This window comes from Muntiacus reevesi, chromosome 7 (assembly GCF_963930625.1).
Source record: "Muntiacus reevesi chromosome 7, mMunRee1.1, whole genome shotgun sequence".
Taxonomy (NCBI): domain Eukaryota; kingdom Metazoa; phylum Chordata; class Mammalia; order Artiodactyla; family Cervidae; genus Muntiacus; species Muntiacus reevesi.
The window spans coordinates 97,622,829-97,643,901 of record NC_089255.1 but is presented as its reverse complement, the minus strand read 5'-3'; the positions used below and the strand labels follow the sequence as shown (position 1 = coordinate 97,643,901).

Sequence of the window (21,073 nt, the reverse complement as noted above, 5' to 3'; positions counted from 1 at the left end):
TAGAGGAAGACGCTTTAACCTCTGAGCCACCAGGGAAGCAATGCAGGAGACCCAGGTTCAATTCCTGGGTTGGGAAGAATCCCTGGATAAGGAAATGGCGACCCACCCCAGCGTTCTTGCCTGGAGAATCCCCACAGACAGAGGAGCCTGGTGGGCTACGGTCCATGGGGTCACACAGAGCTGGACACAACTGAGTGACTAACACTTTCACTTTCTTACAGACAATTAAGTCTCATCTTGGTAGAAGGTTATTGCTATTTGGGAGGAACAGATATCTTAGTTAATGGTTTAAGTGCTTTTCTAAGTATAGGAAGATGCAAGAAATTGGGTTCATAAAATTTTCTTCTGAAAATCTCTAACGACCTGAGGGTCAGTTCCGTCAGCTCTCCCAGAGCACAGTCTCATCCTGATACTCACCCTGAATTCCTCTCACAGATTCCTTTCAGTGGCTTCAGTGCCTAGTGACTTGTTGTAGAACTGGATGGTGGGCAACATTCTTTATTTTACAATCCCCACCCTTTTGGTCTGAATTGTGACCAAGGTTTGGGAGGCATTTCATGACCAGTTTGTCATGAGCTAAGAATGCTCATTCCCAGGTCAGGCAAAGATTTTCTTGATAGGTCACTCAATGTACTGTTACTGGACCAGGCCCCTTTAATAGTAACCAAAAGCCTCTGGATGCTCATATTTAAGATGATTTGTTTATTTTTAGCTGTGCTGGCTTTTCACTGCTGCACGTGGGCTTCTTCCAGTTGCGGCAGGCAGGAGTCACTCTTCACCGCGGTGCTCTGGCTCCTCCTTGCTGCGGAGCACAGGCTCTAGGTGCGTGGACTTCAGTAGTGGCGGCCCCTGGGCTCCGTGGTGGTGGCTCTTGGGCTCTAGTGCTTTAACTCAGTAGTTTTGGCATGCAGGCTTAGTTGCTCTGAGATGTGTGGGATCTTCCTGGACCAGGGATAGAACCTATGTCCCCTGCATCAGCGGGAAGATTCTTAACCACTAGACTACCAGGGAAACTGTGGACAGCCTGTCTTACTAGTCTGCTACAGTCCAGGAAACGGTCCTCTCCTGTTGCTTCTTCCCATTTCCAGGATTACACTATTACAATCTTTGATCTTATAGAACTATGCATTTGATCAATCACTTCAGGTCACCTAATCACATTAACTTATCTGAGGCTCAATCACACACTGGGTAACACAAGAAATGATCTTATAGATTAGGCAGAATATAAGTAATATGGCTAGTAACACTAATAAAGTCATCAGCACGCATTTAAGGCAAGAATTTCCATAATATATGAGTCAGTGTTCTCCCAAGTTCCTCCGGCCAGTCTCTCCGCACCAGTCACCGTCTTACAGGGAAATGACATGTTGGCATTGCGTACAGAGCTCGCCAAAGAAGCCTGCACTTACAAGCCGCGTGGTGGGTCATCGGTGACTCCCTACAGGATTGTTAAAGGAATGTTATCTTCTAAGGAATTACTTAGCTGGCAACAGAAAAAAAAAAACAAACCAAACACAATAAATAGATGTTCATGATTGAGCAGGCATCTCTGTCATTGGAAGAGAGAATGAGGATCTATGCTTGCACTCAAGTCTGTCAGTCATGCCCGACTCTTTGCAACCTAACAGACTTTAGGCCGCCAGGCTCTTCTGTCCGTGGTATTATCCAGGTAAGAATACTGAAGCGGGTTGCCATTTCCTTCTCCAGGGGATCTTCCCCACCCAGGGATCAAACTCTGGGCTCCTGCATTGCAGGCAGATTCTTTACCCACTGAGCCTCTTGGGAAGTCCTTCTGTCACTGGGAAGGGCTCCTTAGTGCAGAATGCAGATACACAAGGGACACTAGCGGGGAGGGAGGAGGTAAAATGGGCAGAGAAAAATTTCGTTTCAATTTCTATCTTGCCTTAAAATATGAATTTTTATTTCATCAAAACAAAGCTTGAGGAATCTGATTAATTTGACTCACTCAGGAAGTCAGGGTGTGAACTCAGGAGCGGAATCAGAATTCCAAATTCCTAGAACTTTCTGCCCTGAAGAACTGGCACCTCCAATCGCAGTATTTCCTGGTTCTCAAAGCAGCAAGCAGCTACTGATTACTGGGAGGAGGTCCCTTCCGCCCCGCCCTGCCCCGCCCTTTCCGTTCCGCCCCTTTTTTATTCCGCCCCGCCCCCATGGCTGAGGACTAGGCTCAGGGAGCGACAGAGAAAACCACAATTCCCAGAGTGCACCGCCACCGCAACGGCCGTACGGTCGGCCTCGGGCTCCCGGCGCCATCTTTGTGGGTGAGGAGGCGGTGCGGCCTGTGACCATGGCGCTCTTCCCCGCCTTTGCGGGTGTCGCCGAGGCTCCGGACAGCGGGAGGAAAGGTGAGTCCGCAGGAGGGATGGAGAAGGCGCTCGGCGGGCTTGGAGGGGAGTCCCTCGGACTGGCTCTCGGCGCTTGCCTTGGGTTTGTTTATCCGCTTGTATCCCAGAGTTCTCCGCGGCGCTGCAGGGCCTTCTGGGAGGCCGGCCTCTCGGCGGGCTTCTGGGCAGGAGTTCTGGTGTCCAGAGGGGAGAGAGGCGGGAGAGGCGGCGGGCCGGGGGCTTCCGTACAGCCGTGTCTTTCCGCCCCACTTTCTTCTCGAGGCACGGTTACTTCACCCATGAAACGGAAGCGGTGGTGTTTTCACGGGGAGGCTCCTGATGGAGGTGCTGGGTGTGCTTCATCACAGCTTGCTTGCCTCCCCGTTTTACTTGTTTCTGAATCGCTTCCTGGGTGCCTGTCTTTTGGCCCAACCAGAGCTAGAAAATTAGGGTCCGAAGCCCAATCAAACGTAGTGGGCACAGCTGCTGGGAATAAGCACTGGCATCTATTTACTGAAGGCTGATGGTAGGCCAGGTAATGGTGTTATATGCTTTATGCAAGCCTTGATCATTACCAGGAACTCTGCATTGTTAAAAATTGGGGCACACAGTGAGCAAACTGGGTCCTTTGTCCGACAGACGTTTTCCACCAAATCCTTGTGGTGTCATGTAACATACTTCTCTACCCTAGTGTTCAACTCTGTGACCCCACGGACTGTAGCGCACCAGGCTCCTCTGTCCACGGGATTCTCCAGGCAAGAATACTGGAGTGAACTGCCTAGACCTTCTCCAGGGGATCTTCCCAACCAGGGATCAAACCCACATCTCCTGGTCTCCAGCATTGGCAGGCGGATTCTTTTATCTCTGAGCCACCAGGGAGGCCCCTCTCTACCCTAGATTTCCTGTTAGTTCAGTTCAATTCAGTCGCGTCCGACTCTCCATGGACTGTAGCACCCAGGCCTCCCTGTCCATCACCAACTTCCGGAATGTGCTCAAACTCATGTCCATTGAGTTGGTGATGCCATCCAAACATCTCATCCTCCGTCCTCTCCTTCTCCCACCTTCAATCTTTCCCAGCATCACGGTCTTTTCCAATGAGTCAGTTCTTCACATCAGGTGGCCAAAGTACTTGAGTTTCACCTTCAGCATCAGTCCTTCCAATGAATATTCAGGACTGATTTCCTTTAGGATGGACTGGTTGTATCTCCTTGCAATCCAAGGGACTCTGAAGAGTATTTTCCAACACCACAGTTCAAAAGCATCAATTCTTCGGCACCCAGCTTTCTTTATGGACCAACTATCACATCCACGCACAACCACTGGAAAAACCATAGCTTTGACTAGACGGAGCTTTGTTAGCGAAGTAATGTCTCTGCTTTTTAATATGCTGTCTAGGTTGGTCATAGTTTTTCTTCCAAGGAGCAAGCGTCTTTTAATTTCATGGCTGCAATCACCATCTGCAGTGATTTTAGAACCCAAGAAAATGAAGTCTGTCACTGTTTCCATTGTTTCCCCATCTCTTTGCCATGAAGTGATGGGGCCAGATGCCATGATCTTAGTTTTTTGAATGTTGAGTTTTAAGCCAACTTTTCCACTCTCCTCTTTCACTTTCATCAAGAGGCTCTTTAGTTCCTCTTCACCTTCTGCCATAAGGGTGGTGTCATCTCATATCTGAGGTTATTGATATTTCTCCCGGCAATCTTGATTCCAGCTTGTGCTTCTTCCAGCTCAGCATATCTCATGATGTACTCTGCATATAAGTTAAGTAAGCAGGGTGACAATATACAGCCTTGATGTACTACTTTCCCAATTTGGAACCAGTCTGTTATTCCATGTCTGGGTCTAATTTTGCTTCTTCACCTGCATACAGGTTTCTCAGGAGGCAGGTAAGATGGTCTCATATCCCCAGCTCTTTAAGAATTTTCCACAGTTTGTTATGATCCACACAGTCAAAGACTTTAGCATAGTCAATGAAGCACTAGTAGATGCTTTTCTGGAACTCTCTTGCTTTCTATGATCCAATGGATGTTGGCAATTTAATCTCTGGTTCCTCTGCCTTTTCTAAATCCAGCTTGAACATGTGGAAGCTCTCAGTTCACGTACTGTGGAAGCCTGTCTTGGAGAATTTTGTGGTAGTTTGAGCATTCTTTGGAATTGCCTTTCTTTGGGATTGGAATGAAAACAGACCTTTTCCAGTTCTGTGGCCCCTGCTGAGTTTTCCAAATTTGCTGGCATATTGAGTGCAGCACTTGCACAGCATCATCTTTTAGGGTTTGAAATAACTCAACTGGAATTCCACCACCTCCACTAGCTTTGTTCATGGTGATGCCTCATTAGGCCCACTTGACTTCACATTCCAGGATGTCTGGCTCTAGGTGAGTGATCACACCATTGTGGTTATCTGGGTCATGAGGATCTTTTTTGTATAGTTCTTCTGTGTATTTTTGCCACGTCTTCTTAATATCTTCTGCTTCTGTTAGGTCTGTACCATTTCTGTCCTTTTCTGTGCCCATCTTTGCATGAATTGTTCTCTTGGTATCTCTTATTTTCTTGAAGAGATCTCTAGTCTTTCCCATTCTGTTGTTTTCCTCTATTTCTTTGCACTGATCTCTGAGGAAGGCTTTCTTATCTCTCCTGGCTATTCTTTGGAACTCTGCATTCAAATGGGTATATCTTTCTTTTTCTCCTTTGCCTTTCGGATCTCTTCTTTTCAGAGCTATTTGTAAGGCCTCCTCAGACAGCCATTTTGCCTTTTTGTATTTCTTTTTCTTGGGGATGGTCTTGATACCTGCCTCCTGTACAATGTCACTAACCTCCGTTCATAGTTCTTCAGGCACTCTGTCTATCAGATTTAATCCCTTGAATCTATTTCTCACTTCCACTGTATAATCCTAAGGGATTTGGTTTAGGTCATACATGAATGGTCTAGTGGTTTTCCCTACTTTCTTCAATTTAAGTCTGAATTTGGCAATAAGGAGTTCAATAAGACTGATCCGCAGTCAGCTCCCGGTCTTGTTTTTGCTGACTAGAGAGCTTCTCCATCTTTGGCTGCAAAGAGTGTAATCAGTCTGATTTTGGTATTGATCATCTGGTGATGTCCATGTGTGAGTCTTCTCTTGTGTTGTTGGAAGAGGGTGTTTGCTATGACCAGTTTCGCAAAACTTTTAGCCTTTGCCCTGCTTGATTCTGTATTCCTTGACTTCCTACTTTTGTATTCCAGGCCCCTATAATGAAAAGAATATCTTTTTTGGGTGTTAGTTCTAGAAGGTCTTGTAGGTCTTCATAGAACCACTCAGCTTCAGCTTCTTCAGCATTACTTGTCGGGGCATAGACTTGGATTACTGTGCTATTGAATGGTTTGTCTTGGAAACAAACAGAGATCATTCTGTCCTTTTTGAGATTGCATCCAAGTACTGCATTTCGTACTCTTTTGTTGACCATGATGGCTACTCCATTTCTTCTAAGGGATTCTTGCCCACAGTAGTAGATACACTACTCTACTATTTAACCCATTGCAGTCCATTTTAGTTCACTGATTCCTAAAAGGTTGACATTCACTCTTGCCATCTCCTATATGAGCACTTCCAATTTGCCTTGATTCATGGACCTAACATTCAACGTTCCTATGCAGTATTCCTCTTTACAGTATCAGACTTTACTTCCATCACCAGTCACATCCACAACTGACTGTTATTGCTTTGGCTCTTCATTCTTTCTGGAGTTATTTCTCCACTGATTTCCAGTAGCATATTGGGCAACTACCAACCTGGGGAGTTCATCTTTCAGTGTCCTATCTGAAATAACAGGGAGGGAATCCAGCCCTGGCCATCAACAGAAAACTGGATTAAAGATTTACTGAGCATGGCCCCAAGCATCAGAACAAGGCCCAGTTTCCCCCTCAGTTGCATCAGAACAAGGCCCAGTTTCCCCCTCAGTTGCATCAGAACAAGGCCCAGTTTCCCCCTCAGTCAGTCTCTCCCATCAGGAAGCTTCCATAAGCCTCTTATCCTTCTCCATCAGAGGGCAGACAGACTGAAAACCACAATCACAGAAAACTAACCAATCTGATCACATGGACCACAGCCTGGTCTAACTCAATGAAACGTGTAGGGCCACCCAAGACGGATGGGTCATGGTGCAGAGTTCTGACAAGACGTGGTCCACTGGAGAAGGGGATGGCAGACCACTTCAGTACTCTTGCCTCGAGAGCCCCATGAACAGTATGGACAGTAGAACTTCTGTCAGCTGGTAGTTAGATCTAGAGAGTTAGGTCCAGTTTGAAAATCCCTCGTTGGGTTTGCTCTGCACTTGCTGTTGCTCCAATCAGGAGGCTGAGCTGTCTGGTTTTCTCTCCTTCAGCAGTTAAGATGGACCAGTGGATTCCTGGACAGTCTGTTACATCTGTTATGAAGCTGCCCATGGGTCTGTCAGCTAAAAATCTTCCATGCCTGTTCTCCAGCCTTCCCCTACTGGTTAGAACTTCCATTAGTCAGTGATAGCCTTCCATTTTTTTATCCTCAGTATGAACAACTACATTTCCCTTCCTTTTCTTCTTTAAAGTCTAGTTGATTCACCATGTTTCAGGTGTAGAGCAGAGTGACTCAGCTATATATATATATATATATATATATATATATATATATATATATATATATATATTCTTTTTCAGATTTTTTTCCACTACAGGTTTTTACAGAATACAGTTCTCTGTGCTGTACGGTAGGTTCTCTTTCTCTATTTTATATAGAGTGTGTATCTGTTAATGCCAAGTCCCAAGTTTATCCCCACCCCCCCACTTCTGTTTCTTAACTGCAGAGTATTCTGCATTTTCCCTTAAATCCCAGAGATCACTCTGCACTGGAGTTTGTAAATCTTTCTCAGTTCTTTTGACTGGTATCTAGTGCTCCACCAAGTGAATGTCACTTACTTTATTCTGACAGTCCCTCTTAAGGACATTAAAACTGTTTCTGGTGTTCTGCTGTTAAAAACAGAAGTACTGTATTTTTGACCTGATGCTATAAAATGTTATGAAAATGTAAGATCGTGTTAGTACTGATGTGTGCAGTTTTAATTAAAAAAAAAAATACAACTCCTGGGCAGCAATACCAAAGCAAGTGAGAGAGGCTCTTTCCTTCACTCTCTCAGTTCTGTTAGGAGTTAAGCCAGGATTAAAGTAGGCATCATACTCAGTAAGCGTTTTGGGGAGGCTGAGTTCAGCAGAATTCATCCTCTCAACAAACAGGTGTCCAGCGCCTCCCTTGTGTTAGGAGCAGCAGAGAGCCCCAGGGTGTGATCCCTCCAGTCCTTGAGCTTTTCTTTCTGCATCATCAGATTGATGAGGATTGTCTACTCTGATAAAACATTGTTGCTTGGGAGTCAGACATCTGGACAGAGCTGGGGTGAAAGAGATGAGGCTTATGGATGAATGACTGAGACTGTGCTCTTGCGCTCACTCGCTGAGTCGTGTCCGACTCTGCAACCCAATGGACTTTGGCCTGGCAGGCTCCTCTGTCCATGGGGTTCTCTGGGCAAGAATACTGGAGTGGGTTGCCGTGTTCTTCTCTACAGGATCTTCCCAACCCAAGGATCCAACCTGGCTCTCCTGCATTGCAGGTGGATTCTCTACCAGCTGAGGCACAAGGGAAGCCCAAGAATCCTGGAGTGGGTAGCCTATCCCTTCTCCAGCAGATCTTCCTGACCCAGGAATTGAACTGGGGTCTCCAACTTTGCAGACAGGCTCTTTACCAACTGAACTATCAGGGAAGCCATCTCTGACATAAATGCTATAGTGTTTTCTTAGGCAGTCTCCCAAGGTAATAGAAATAAAGAGAAAACAAGTGGGACCTAATTAAACTTACAAGCTTTTGCACAGCAAAGGAAATCACAGACGAAAGGAAAAGACAGCCCACAGAATGAAAGAAAATATGTGCAAATGATACAACTGACAATGGCTTAATTTCCAAAATATACAAATAACTCATATATAATTCAGCAACAAAAACTAAAGGACCCAATTGAAAAATGGTCAGAAGACCTAAGTAGACATTTCTCCAAACAAGATATACTGATGGCCAATAGGCACAATGAAGAGATGCTCAGCATTGCTAATTATTAGAGAAAAGCAAGTCAAAATCACAATTAGGTACCAAACTGGTCAGAATAGCCATCATCAAAAAGTCTACAAATGACAAATGCTGGAGAGGGTGTGGAGAAAGGGAGCTCTCCTGCTCTGCAGGTGGGAATGTAAGTTTGCGCAGCCACTGTGGAGAACACTGGGGGTTCCTAAAAACCTGAAAACAGAGCTGCCATATGACCAGCAGGCCCACTCGCAGGCGTGTGTCTGGGGAAAACAGATAGATGTACCCCGGTGTTCATTTCAGCACTGTTTACGATAGCCAGCACATGGAAACAGCCGAACTGTTCATGAGCCGGTGGAGGGATAAAGAAAAGCTGGTACAGATATACAGCGGGCTGCCCCTCAGTCAGGGAAGGAACGACAGAACGCCACTCGCCACGGCGTGAGTGGACCTGGGGATCATCTAAATAAATAAGTTAAATGCTAAATAAAGTAAGTCAGAAAGAGATAGACAAATGCCATATGATACCACGGGTGTGTGTGGAGTCTGAAGTATGGCACAGATGAGCCTGTCTGTGAGGTAGAAACAGGCTCAGTGGTGGAGAGCAGACTTTTGGGGCCAGAGGGGCAGGGGGTAGGGGTGGGTGGACTGGGGGTTTGCGGTTAGCAGACGCAAACCATCCTGTGTAGAATGGATAACAGTGAGGTCCATTGCACAGCACGGGGCCTATATTCAAAATCCTGAGGCGAACTATCATGGAAAATAATATGAAGTAGAATGTGTATGATGTGGGCTTCCCAGATGGCGCTAGTGGTAAAGAACCTGCCCGCCAGTGCAGGAGACATAAGAGGTGTGGGTTCAGTCCCTGGGTCAGGAAGATCCCCTGGAGGAGGCCTTGGCAATTCGGTCCAGTCTTCTTGCCTGGAGAATTCCATGGACTGAGGAGCCTGGCGGGCTGCAGTCCACAGGGTCGCAAAGAGCGCCTGAAGCGCCTTCACACACACGTGTGTGTATTGGAGTTACTTTGCTGCTCAGCGCAGATTAGCACAGCATGTTAAATCGTCTACACTTTGATAAACAAACTGTGTGATTCACTGGTGATGCTTTACAAACACGTACTCAGTCATTGAATCCTCATAACAACTCTGAAGTCAGTACTGTCATCAGCATTTTTCAGAAGGAAGCAGAAACACAGAGCCAGGATTTGGGCTATGACTTGGGCTCAAGCAATCTAGCTTCAAAATCATGGACTCTTTTTTTTTTTTTAATTTTGCATATTTTAATTTCAGAACTAAAAAACCACAACACACAACATTTAAACCCTCCTGCTGACTCTGGCTTCTCACCTGAGGAGCCCCAGGCCCACTCCACCACACCTACCCCAGGACCAAGCTGGGCCTGGGCGTTGGTGGAGATGAAGCAGCGTGTGTTCTTGTAAACATGCATCTTTGCTGCTCAGCTTTTGGACCGTAGGCCCGATTCTGTCCATGGGATTCTCCAGACAAGGATATTGGAGTGGGTTGCCATTTCCTTCTCCAGGGGATCTTCCCGACCCAAGGATCGAACCCAGGTCTCCTGTGTTGGAGGCAGATTCTTTACTGTCTGAACCACCAGGGAAACCTCCTCTATCTATAATGGAATTGAATCAAAGTATTTTCCCTAGTGATTGAGAAATACAATTGTATAAGAAACTTATATAATCACAAAAAGATTTGCACTCGAAGTATTCATGATGGTTCGTGTTATTTTGTGTAAAGTCACAGATAATGTGGTTCTTACAGTTCCTGCCTGGTTTTGTTAGACAGTGGGTCTAAAATTGTTTTTCTGCCTGGTACTTTCCTCCTTCTTCCTTTCTTAGACATGTGTATGGGTATAGCAGGGTGCTAATTTCCAGGTCAGTTTCAACCTGTGATTTACTTACCTGCAGTGACAAAAGGTTTATCAGCCACTCAGCTTTTCTATCTTAAACCCTCGGCATGTGGTATCCTGCCAGTCTTCTCTGAAACATGTTACATCCTGCTTGGTATTAGCACAATTAGCTAGATACATAATTGGCATTTGTAAATTATTTGAGGATGTAAGTAAATATAGGAAAGGACTTTGCAACCTGATTTATAGTTATCTTTTGATCTCAGCTAGCTTTCCAGGATTCTGTGTAATTAAAATTTAACAATGCAAATGTGTCATGTGAAGTGTTAGGATTAAACACAAGCACCAGGTGAGCAGGGACTTGTTCACCACTGTGCCTCCAAAGCCTGGACCTGTGCCTGTACATGCTGTAGATATTCCATTCTTTAGTTATTAAATCTGCATTTACAATGAATACCAGAAAAATTATAAAGTTGAGCTTTATACCTAGATAATGGTGTCCTTTTGACAATCTCAAACTCTCTCAGTTCTGTAAATCAGGTGCTGAGGCACAGGGATGCAGATGTGATTCACATTCTCATTCATTTTATTGATTCAACAAGTCCTTACTGCCTGCAGCCACTTTGTGCCTGGTACGGGCGCTGCACCAGGAGTAGAGGACACGGGAGAGAACCGTCGTGGCTCCTGCCCCCCTGTGGCTCTTGCTTTGGGAAGAAGGAAGTGGGAGGCGCGGAGGCAAACTGGAACCTTGGCAGCAAGAGTTGCAGAGCAGTCAGCGTAGTTGTTTGGCTTCGGAGTATTTTCGTTTGTCGTTTTCTGTTTTTCTGTTGCCACTCTCGATAGTGTCACAGTAATCTCTACTCGCCTGGTCCCTGTAAAGGTCTGGGTTGTTGGCCTTTGGCTTAGAATCCCATCCAAAGACTTGACATGCAGGTACTGAGATAGAATAGGAAAACTGCCATAATAGTCCCCTGTGCCACCTGCAAAGAAACTTAGGAAAAACAGCCTTTGTTGAGGAGGAGGAGTTAGCGCTGTGGTGGTTAGAAGGGGCTGGGTGGAGGGTTGAGACACAGGGTGGGGTGTGTGTGACTTCCCTTCCCCGGCCTCTGACTGCTGATCCGTAGGGGAGGGAGGCGCATCAAGGCTCTGCTCCCCGTGAGCCCTCAGCAGCAGCAGCCTGCTTCTCTCCTGCATCTTGGACTTCTTTGAAAGACTGCATTTCAACAGTGAGTTCCTTGGTAAAAAATTAGAAAATTTCTGGACTAGGTGATCTCCCCAATTTTTCTAAGCCTGAAATCCAGTGAATATTAAATATTCCACATGTGTTCACTGCTAATACGCTAGCTGCCCTGCACCCCCCCCCCCCCACAAAAAAAAAGCTGCAGCAACTTCTTATCAGGCCAAAATACCTTTTTTTCCCCTACAAAAGTTCATTTGATTGAGGTGAAGGTCACTCAGTGGGTCAACAGTGATTTGAGTTCAAAACCCAAGAGTTTTAGTTCTTTATAAACTCCTTCTTTTCCCTCCCCAGTGGCCCCATGTGGTGAAACCTTAAACGCATCCTTGTGCTCAGTCGCTCAGTCATGTCCAGCTCTTTGTGACCCCATGGGCTGTAGGAGCCCAGACTCCAGGGGCCCACCAGGCTCCTCTGTCCGTGGGATTTTCCGGGCAAGAATGCTGGAGTGGTGGCCATTTCCTTCTAAAAAGCTCTTTTTTAAAACCTCCTGAAGGACTCTGGAGAGCCACGTGCTTTGTTGTTTTAACGTGTGTGTTTGCTTTTCCTCTAGGCTGTTCTCACTATCTGAATGTTTATGTAAGAATCTAACAGACCTCTTTGAGAGCATCTCTCCTTGCATATTGTTGTCCCCTCTTTCCCCACTTTTCCTTTGTTCGTGATTGTTGTCTTTGCTCAGTCATGTCTGACCCTTTGCGACTCCACGGACTGCAGCATGCCAGGCTTGCCTTGCCTTCACTGTGGTAGAATCCAATTATTGTGAAAATAACTGGCTCTCAGTGAGCGACAGGAACTATTTTCACATACCTCTTGCCAGAAATCAGGCCCAAGGGAAGGGAACCCCCATAGGAGGAGAAAGGAGACAGCAGAAGAGAGACCGCGTGAGCAGCTGTCTCCGCGCCCGCTCGGTCGGGCTGCGCCTGTGACTCCATGCCTGAGTCTCCTCTTCTGCACAGTGAGGGTTGCGGTTCCTCCCGCAGAGGGCTGTTGTGAGGATTGCGGGTCCTCCCGCAGAGGGCTGTTGTGAGGATTGCGGTTCCTCCCGCAGAGGGCTGTTGTGAGGATTGCGGTTCCTCCCGCAGAGGGCTGTTGTGAGGATTGCGGTTCCTCCCGCAGAGGGCTGTTGTGAGGATTGCGGGTCCTCCCGCAGAGGGCTGTTGTGAGGATTACGGTTCCTCCCGCAGAGGGCTGTTGTGAGGATTACGGTTCCTCCCGCAGAGGGCTGTTGTGAGGATTGCGGTTCCTCCCGCAGAGGGCTGTTGTGAGGATTGCGGTTCCTCCCGCAGAGGGCTGTTGTGAGGATTGTGGGTCCTTCCGCAGAGGGCTGTTGTGAGGATTGCGGTTCCTCCCGCAGAGGGCTGTTGTGAGGATTGTGGGTCCTTCCGCAGAGGGCTGTTGTGAGGGTTAAATGTGTCTGTCGCTTAGCCTCTTGCTTGGCCTGCAGTCAGGCCTCCATAACCTAGGTTCCTTCTCTCCTTTCCCTTTTCTCCTGCGCTTTTTCTCTTCTCTCTTCAGGAACTTTCATTCCTTCCTCCACCCCCGCTTTTCCGCAAATATTTATTAAACTCCTACTGATGCATGCCAGGCATTAGTCTCAGTGCTGGGGATACAGCAGTGAGTGAAACGTCGGAATGTGCGTTCCAATATCCCCTCCTCACTACGATGCACTTAGCATCAGGGACTAGAATACAGAATGTGTAAAGAAGTCTTACAACTCAATAGTAAAGACACAACCCAATTAAAAAATGGGCCAAAGATTTGAATAACTATTTCTCCTGAATTACGGAGGGCCAACAAACACATGAAAAGATTCTGAACACTGAGTCACCAGGGAAACGGAAATCAAAACCACAGTGAGAACACAACACACTCACGAGGATGCCTGGGATCCAGAAGACAGAGGGACGGGCTGGCAATGATGTGGAGAAATTGGAATCCTCATACATACCTTGTTCATGGGAGTATAAAATGGTGCAGCCAATTTGAAAAGCGATCTGGCAGTTCCTCAAAGTGCTGAACATAGGTTCCCATAGGACCCAGCAGTTCTGCTTCTAGATGGTTGCCCAAGATGACTGAAAACATGTGTCCACATAAAAACTGGTACCTGAATGCTCACAGCAGGATTTGTTACAGCAGCCAAAAAGTGGAAGCAACCCAAGTGTCCCTCAACTGACAGTGGATAAGATGTCCCTCAACTGAAAATGGATATCCATAAACTAAAATTATTGTTGTTCTTCAGACCCTAAGTCGTGTCCAACTCTTTGCGACCCCATGAATTGCAGCACGCCAGGCTTCCCTGTCTTTCACCATCTTCCAGAGCTTGCTCAAACTCATGTCCACTGAACTGGTGATGCCATCCCGCCATCTCATCCTCTGCTGCCCCCTTCTCCTCTTGCCTTCAATCTTTCTAAGCATCAGGGTCCTTTCCAGTGAGATTATTCTGCAGTAAAAAGGAGTGAAGTACTGATATATGCTACAGCGTAGATGAACCTTGAAAACATTATGTCAAGTGAAAGAAGCCACTTACAAAAGAACATATATTGAATGATCTTGTTTATATTAAAATGTTCAGTTCAGTTCAGTTCAGTCTCTCAGTCATGTCAGACTCTTTGCAACCCCATGAACTGCAGCATGCCATCCCTGTCCATCACCAACTCCCGGAGTTTACCCAAACTCATGTCCATTGAGTCAGTGACGCCATCCAACCATCTCATTCTCCATCATCCCCTTCTCCTCCTGCCTCCAATCCCTCCCAGCATCATGATCTTTTCAAATGAGTCAGCTCTCTGCATCAGGTGGCCAAAGTATTGGAGTTTCAGCTGCAACATCAGTCCTTCCAATGAACACCCAGGACTCATCTCCTTTAGGATGGACTGGTTGGATCTCCTTGCTGTCCAAGAGACTCTCAAGAGTCTTCTCCAACACCACAGTTCAAAAGCATCAATTTTTTGGCGCTCAACTTTCTTCACAGTCCAACTCTCACATCCATACATGACCACTGGAAAAACCATAGCCTTGACAAGACGGACCTTTGCTGACAAAGAAATGTCTCTGATTTTTAATATGCTATCTAGGTTGGTCATAACTTTTCTTCCAAGGAGTAAGCGTCTTTTAATTTCATGGCTGCAGTCACCATCTGCAGTGATTTTGAAGCCCCCCAAAATAAAGTCAGCCACTGTTTCCCCATCTATTTCCCATGAAGTGATGGGACCAGATGCCACGATCTTAGTTTTCTGAATGTTGAGCTTTAAGCCAACTTATTCACTCTCCTCTTTCATCAAAAGGCTCTTTAGTTCTTCACTTTCTGCCATAAGGGTGGTGTAACCTGCATATCTGAGGTTAATGGTATTTCTCCCAGCAATCTTGATTCCTGCTTGTGCTTCCTCCAGCCCAGTATTTCTCATGATGTACTCTGCATATAAGTTAAATAAGCAGGGTGACAATATACAGCCTTGACGTACTCCTTTCCCTATTTGGAACTAGGCTGTTGTTCCATGTCCATTTCTAACTGTTGCTTCCTGACCTGCATACAGGTTTCTCAAGAGGCAGGTCAGGTGGTCTGGTATTCCCATCTCTTTCAGAATTTTAAAATGTTCAAAAGAGGCAAATCTATAGACAGTAGATCGGTGCTTGCCTAGGGCTCGTGGTGGAGGGGGGGTCGGGGGGGCAGGAGGCGGGTGCTAGAGAATGACTGATGACAGGCGTGGGCTTCTTTGGGGAGGGTGCTCTCCTGAGCATGGGATTATACCCTGGCTCCCAAACAGAGCAGGACGAGGTACCTGCCCTCCATGGGCCGCCTCGATGCCACCCCATGTTTCTTCTTCCTTCCCAGCCAAGACTGCTAAATGTTAGAAGATAGGTAATTTAGAAATTGTAAATTGTAGAAGAGTCAGATGTGTATGGATAAGCAGGAAGAAGAAATATTTTGGACATTTAACCTCACTGCCCAGAGATAATCATTATTCATATCTTATATAATTTTAGCATTCATTTAAAAAGTTGACACCTTCCGTTTTTGTTTTCACAGAGCACTGTTATAAGGGAAAGCTTATGTTAAGCTCCTCTACTAAGATTATTGTTGTTTAGTTGCTGACTTGTGTCCAACTCTTTTACAACCCCATGGACTGCGGCCTGCAAGGCTCCTCTGCCCGAGGGATTTCTCAGGCAAGAATACTGGAGTGGGTTGTCATTTCCTGCTCTAGGGAATATTCCTGACTCAGAGATTGAACCCACGCCTCCTGCCTTGGCAGGTGGATTCTTTACCACTGAGCTACCTGGGAAGTCCAAAGTTAGTGTATAGCAGGTCAAAGTAACCTATACTAAGATAGAACATTGTAATTTTTTTAAGAATAAAAATACCTGAATCTTCTGTATTACTAAGTATGATAGGTTTTTATGCATTTTTTTTTTTTAACTTTTTAGAATTGTCTAAATAAAATTTGGGGTCAGGAAAATCTAATGCTTTGGGAGGTTTATGCTCATTAGCTTGTGGATGGAATACATACAGTCTCGTTGCATTTTAGGCCACACTTGTTATGTGGCTTTTGCTTAAGCTGCAGCCCAATATCACAAGAGGATTTCAGTCTTAAATATTTTAGAGTGCGTTAAAGCCCCATGCCCTGTGAAATAAGAATTTCATGGGTTCTCTTCAGCCTCTGTGGAGTTCAGAATGTCTGGCTGATGTTGGTTGTGAATTAGGATGTCAGCTGGTAAGATAGATTCCCAGCGTGAGAAAGCCCATTGAGCTAATTTCACTCATCTTTTCTCCGTTTTGCCCGTGTGCAGAATTAGACTGGCTGAGCAACCCAAGCTTTTGTGTTGGAGCCATAACATCTCTGAGCCGACAAACTGAAGAGGCCACCAAAGCCCCAGTTTCTGAAGGGTCACCACTGACAAGGTAGATTTTGTTTGTTTTAATGGTTGTATTTATTCCTGTTTTACCCTTGGCTGTGCTGGGTCTTCATTACTGCGCAGGCCTTTCTGTAGTTGCGGAGGGCACGACCCCCTCTCTAGGGGCGGTGTCCCGCTGCTCACTGCAGTGGCTCCTCTGGCTGTGGAGCAGCGGCTGTCGGCCCATGGGCTCTGGAGCGTGGGCTCGGGAGTCGCGTCTCCGGGGCTCTGGAGCGTGGGCTCGGCAGTTGCATCTCCGGGGCTCTGGAGCGTGGGTTCGGGAGTTGGGTCTCTGGGGCTCTGGAGCGTGGGCTCGGGAGTTGGGTCTCTGGGGCTCTGGAGCGTGGGCTTGGGAGTTGGGTCTCCAGAGCTCTGGAGCGTGGGCTTGGGAGTTGGGGCTCTGGGGCTCTGGAGCGTGGGCTTGGGAGTTGCGTCTCCGGGGGTCTGGAGTGTGGATTCGGGAGTTGGGTCTCTGGGCTCGGGGGCATGGGCTCAGGAGTTGGTTCTCCTGGGCTCTGGAGTGTGGGCTCGGGAGTTGGGTCTCCGGGGCTCTGGAGCATGGGTTTGGGAGTTGGGTCTCTGGGGCTCTGGAGCATGGGTTCGGGAGTTGGGGCTCTGGGGCTCTGGAGCGTGGGCTCAGGAGTTGGTTCTCCTGGGCTCTGGAGCGTGGGCTCAGGAGTTGGTTCTCCTGGGCTCTGGAGCGTGGGCTCAGGAGTTGTGGCGCACGGGCTTTAGTTGCTCCCTGGCAGTGAGATCTTTGCTGATAGACCAGCATTGAACCCATGTCTCCTGCATCGGCGGGCAGATTCTTTACCACTAAGCCACCAGGGAAGCCCACGGTGGTTCTTTGATAGGCGGGTTTTCAGTCTTTGTCAGCACACCACCCGTAGCTCAGCTTGAAGAGTGACCCTTAGAGAACCTTGCGATGAAAGGGTTAAGTGGAACGCTCTGATTTAAACGTAACGGATCTTCGACTGTTTTTCCCTTACCTCACTCTCTACGGATCATCCTTTTTTTTTTCCCCCTTTGCATTGCAGTGGCAAGTACATGACACAGTTACTGCCAATAATTAGGCCATGAGGGAAATGGCATCATTGTGATTCTTAAGTAACTTTATTAACCTCATTAGTCACCTTTAGAATATTGTAATTCAGATATTTCTTTAGTTGCATAAAGGTGGAAGTTGCATGCAAAAATAGGTTTTGAAATAACATAGGATAAAAATCTCATGAAAACTTTGGGGAAAACAAAGGCACACATCTCTACCCAGCTTTGGAAGAATTTTGTTACGGATCACTGGACTGAGAGATGAGCTCCCTCACAAATATAGACCAAATGGTCTCATTAATATGATGTAACCTAAAAGTGTGGGAAGCCTTTAGAAATTGAGACTAGTTCATGCATGAGAGGGAGTAATGAGAAAGAGCTCATTCTAACTTTGAAAAACAGGGACCAACTTTAAACCCATTTTCTTTTTCTTTTTGGCCTTAAGAACATCCTGGCATAATATATAGGACTGAAAATAAACCTTTTGTAGATTTTTTAAGATACTATATTTGATAACTGGTAGATTAAGAATGTATAGACATGAAAATATAGGTTTAGAAGCCATGAAGATTAGAATCTCTTCAGCCAATGTTATTTTAGGTCCAACTCTTAAATCTTGAAGGTAAATTTATAAGCCAACTTTTAGATCTCCAAGGTAAGTATAAGCCAGGAGGGTACTGTATAATGTATGAGCAAATAGTAAGCCTGAGTGGATGTTTATGGAGAATTGCCTTTTGCATGTTTGTTTACTTGCATATTATTTCCCTATTTCTCTTTTGAAAATAATTCTAATGTTGACCTTCCCAAACAGGAGTCCTCTAAAATCAGAGCCTTCAGATGAAAGCGACACGAACAGAAAGCCCAAAGAAGCAGGCAGGAAAAAGAAGAAAGAGAAAAAGAAGAGAAGGCAGCGTGAGCGCCACAGGGAAGCCAGGAGCAGGCGCGGGCGCTCGGGCAGCCGAGGGTCTGAGCCGGGCGCCGGCTCTGAAAGGGACCGACCTTCCGGAGGCATCAGAGACAGTAAGGGGGCGTCAGAGAAACCGAAGTAGGTTTTCTGTTCCCAGATGTTTATGGCTTTTCAAATCTTGGATTTTTCTCCCTTCCCTGTTGCCACAAGTGAGACATTTGAATGGTGATTTAGCCACTCAATCAAAATGGAGTGAATACATATCTCAGTAAAATTGGGGGGAAAAGAAAAAAAAAACCAGAAAGAGCTGTGTCACTAGGTCAGTGAAAGAAAGGAAAAAAAAAAAGAAAACTTTCATTAAAAAAATAGGGCCATGATTTTATTTGACAAATGCTATCTGGGTGCAGCAATGATTGTGTCAAATCTGATTCAGACAAAAAGCCTACAGGATTTTTGAAAGATGACAGATAGGCCTCACAGTGGGCATGTGGGCCAGTTGGCTGCTTAGTTTTACACTTTTGTGAAGAGTAAGAAACTTGTCTTAGCTTTCTCTTTCTCGATACATCTTTCTTCCAGTCACTCACGTCAAAACACCCGTCTGCAGACACAGGACAGACTCCTGGTTGCCACGCGGGCGGTGAAGGCAGGGACGGACAGGGAGGGGGTGAGCGATGGGAGCTGTCGTGTGGGGGGACACGCAGCGGGGCCCCGCTGCACCGCCCAGGGAGCCGTTCATATCCGAGAGAGACCGTCGTGGAAAGGAGTGTAAGAACAGAACCCCGTGTGTATTCCAGACACACCCTCTCTCTGTCTGCCTGTGGTCAGCAGAGCCCTGAAAATAGTCATTGCGTTTGTCCTCCTCTCACGTTTGTTTACAGCCGCTGTGCTGAAGGTGCGGAGTGGCTTCTGACCGCAGCACTTCCTCCCCTTGGGGCCTTTCCCCCCCGCCTTTCTCCCCGCGTCCCCCCTGACCACAGTGGCCGAGGCGCGCTGCAGATCAGCCCCCGTCATGGCTTTTCCTCTCCGCTTAGTCTAACGTCCCCCTGCATAAGGGGCACTTTGCCCACACATGGGACAGGTGGTATGTGGTGAAACTACTTGAATTATTCCTCATTTACCTTGTTTTTTCTTCTCTTTGTTCGTATGGTCTAGACGAGAGAAAATTTTAAATCCTCCCCAAGGCATACTTAAAAAAATTTAGTGCTGTTAAGGTTTTTGCAGCTCTTCAGGGATTGTCTGTTCTTGCTGTGTGCTTAGGAGCCCCCGTGACGTCAGTGAGCTCCGGTTGGAGCGCCTCTGGACTCGGGCCTGTGGTCTCCATCAGAGACACAGACACCGTGCCTCCCAGGGTCCTCCGTCATCAGAGCCGCGTTGAAGAATGCTGCGGGCCTCGGGGCTCAGAGGGTCCGCGTTTCTTTAGCCCACTCTGTCTCTCAGGTGCTGCACCTGTGACCCTAGAGAGGAAGAGATAAAGGAGTCCAGCAATGAGGTTCCAAATCGGGCTGGATTTCTGGGAGCAGGAGGGCTTCCCTGGGGGCTCAGTGGTCAAGAATCTGCCCACAGTGCAGGAGACGCAGGTTTGGTCCCTGGTCAGGAAGATCCCCTGGAGAAGGGAATGGCAACCCACTCCAGTATTCTTGCCTGGAGAGTCCCATGGACGGAGGAGCCTGGCGGGCGGCTGTCCATGGGTTTGCAGAGTCGGACACGACTGGGCGACTCAGCAACAACAGCACGTGGACAGAAGCCACTCCCGCCTGGCTTGCCATCGAGTCCCCCCGGCAGTTGGCACAGGGCCTGATGCCCTGTACTTTTAGTAAACACGAAAGTACGTTTTTGTTAGTGTGAATGAGTGAATGAATATATCACTGATGTTCTTGCTTTTTAGTATGTCTTCAAAGCAAAATACATTAGTTGCTGTGTGTTCCAAAGACTCATCTTTAACTATTTGTCTATTTTTTTATTTATATGACTGAGGAAAATGAGTTTTAAAGGATTTCCTGAAACTGTACAGAAGCAACCATAAGAAATTTGAAAGATAGTTATTTTCAGCCTGTGCCTAACCACATCAGAAGTGATCTTTACAGTCTCTTGGCAGCTATGTGATCCAGACAGCGTTTTTGAGTCTGTTGGTATTTTGTAGAACGGCCCCATGAAGGTCAGAGCGGGCTGTCCTTGTCTTTTTCATTCTTACTACTCACTTGTGCAGTCTCTTCCTGGGAAGGCGACCAGGAAGAGGTCTTGTTTCCATTTAGACAAGGGGCTAAGATATTAGTGAGTCGTGAGTGTCTCCCATGAGGTCAGGAAAGCAGCCTGGGGGCAGTTGGGGGCGTGTGTCCTGTGTGGGACTCTGAGTCCAGGGTGGGCAGGGACAGCCCCCCGCAGCTACTGATAGCCTCTGTGTCCTAGGGTGAGCTCCTCTTCACTTCCAGGTGGTGGCACTTCCTTCCGGCGCACAGCCCAGACTGCATCGTGCTTCCTGACTATGGGACCCAGGAGGGGAGGCGTGAAGGGCTCGCTGCTCCCCAGGCGTGGTCTGCAGCCAGCCCTTCCCACCCCCAGCTGGCTTTCCATCTCTTTCCGGAATGCACCGGTCTCCTTCTATCCCTTTTGCTGCTGATTTCGACTTTTGTCATCAGAAAACCCTCCACAGTTGTTCTGGAGGGGTGTGAGTTAAACCTCACCATGTATTTTAACCCGAGAT

The 21,073-nt window shown here is 47.0% G+C and overlaps 1 protein-coding gene across 1 annotated transcript in view; it reads left to right on the top strand.

Annotated features, from left to right (window-relative positions):
• The first annotated feature begins 2,217 nt into the window (after nucleotides 1–2,217).
• The window catches only part of NRDE2 (NRDE-2, necessary for RNA interference, domain containing), a 44,830-nt gene continuing 25,974 nt past the window's right edge, over nucleotides 2,218–21,073 (top strand). Inside the window, exons 1-3 of the mRNA XM_065940157.1 lie at nucleotides 2,218–2,369; nucleotides 16,314–16,425; nucleotides 18,277–18,510. Of these exons, the coding sequence (XP_065796229.1) occupies nucleotides 2,312–2,369; nucleotides 16,314–16,425; nucleotides 18,277–18,510 (404 nt within the window). The 5' untranslated portion in view covers nucleotides 2,218–2,311. The remainder of the gene's footprint in view (nucleotides 2,370–16,313; nucleotides 16,426–18,276; nucleotides 18,511–21,073) is intronic.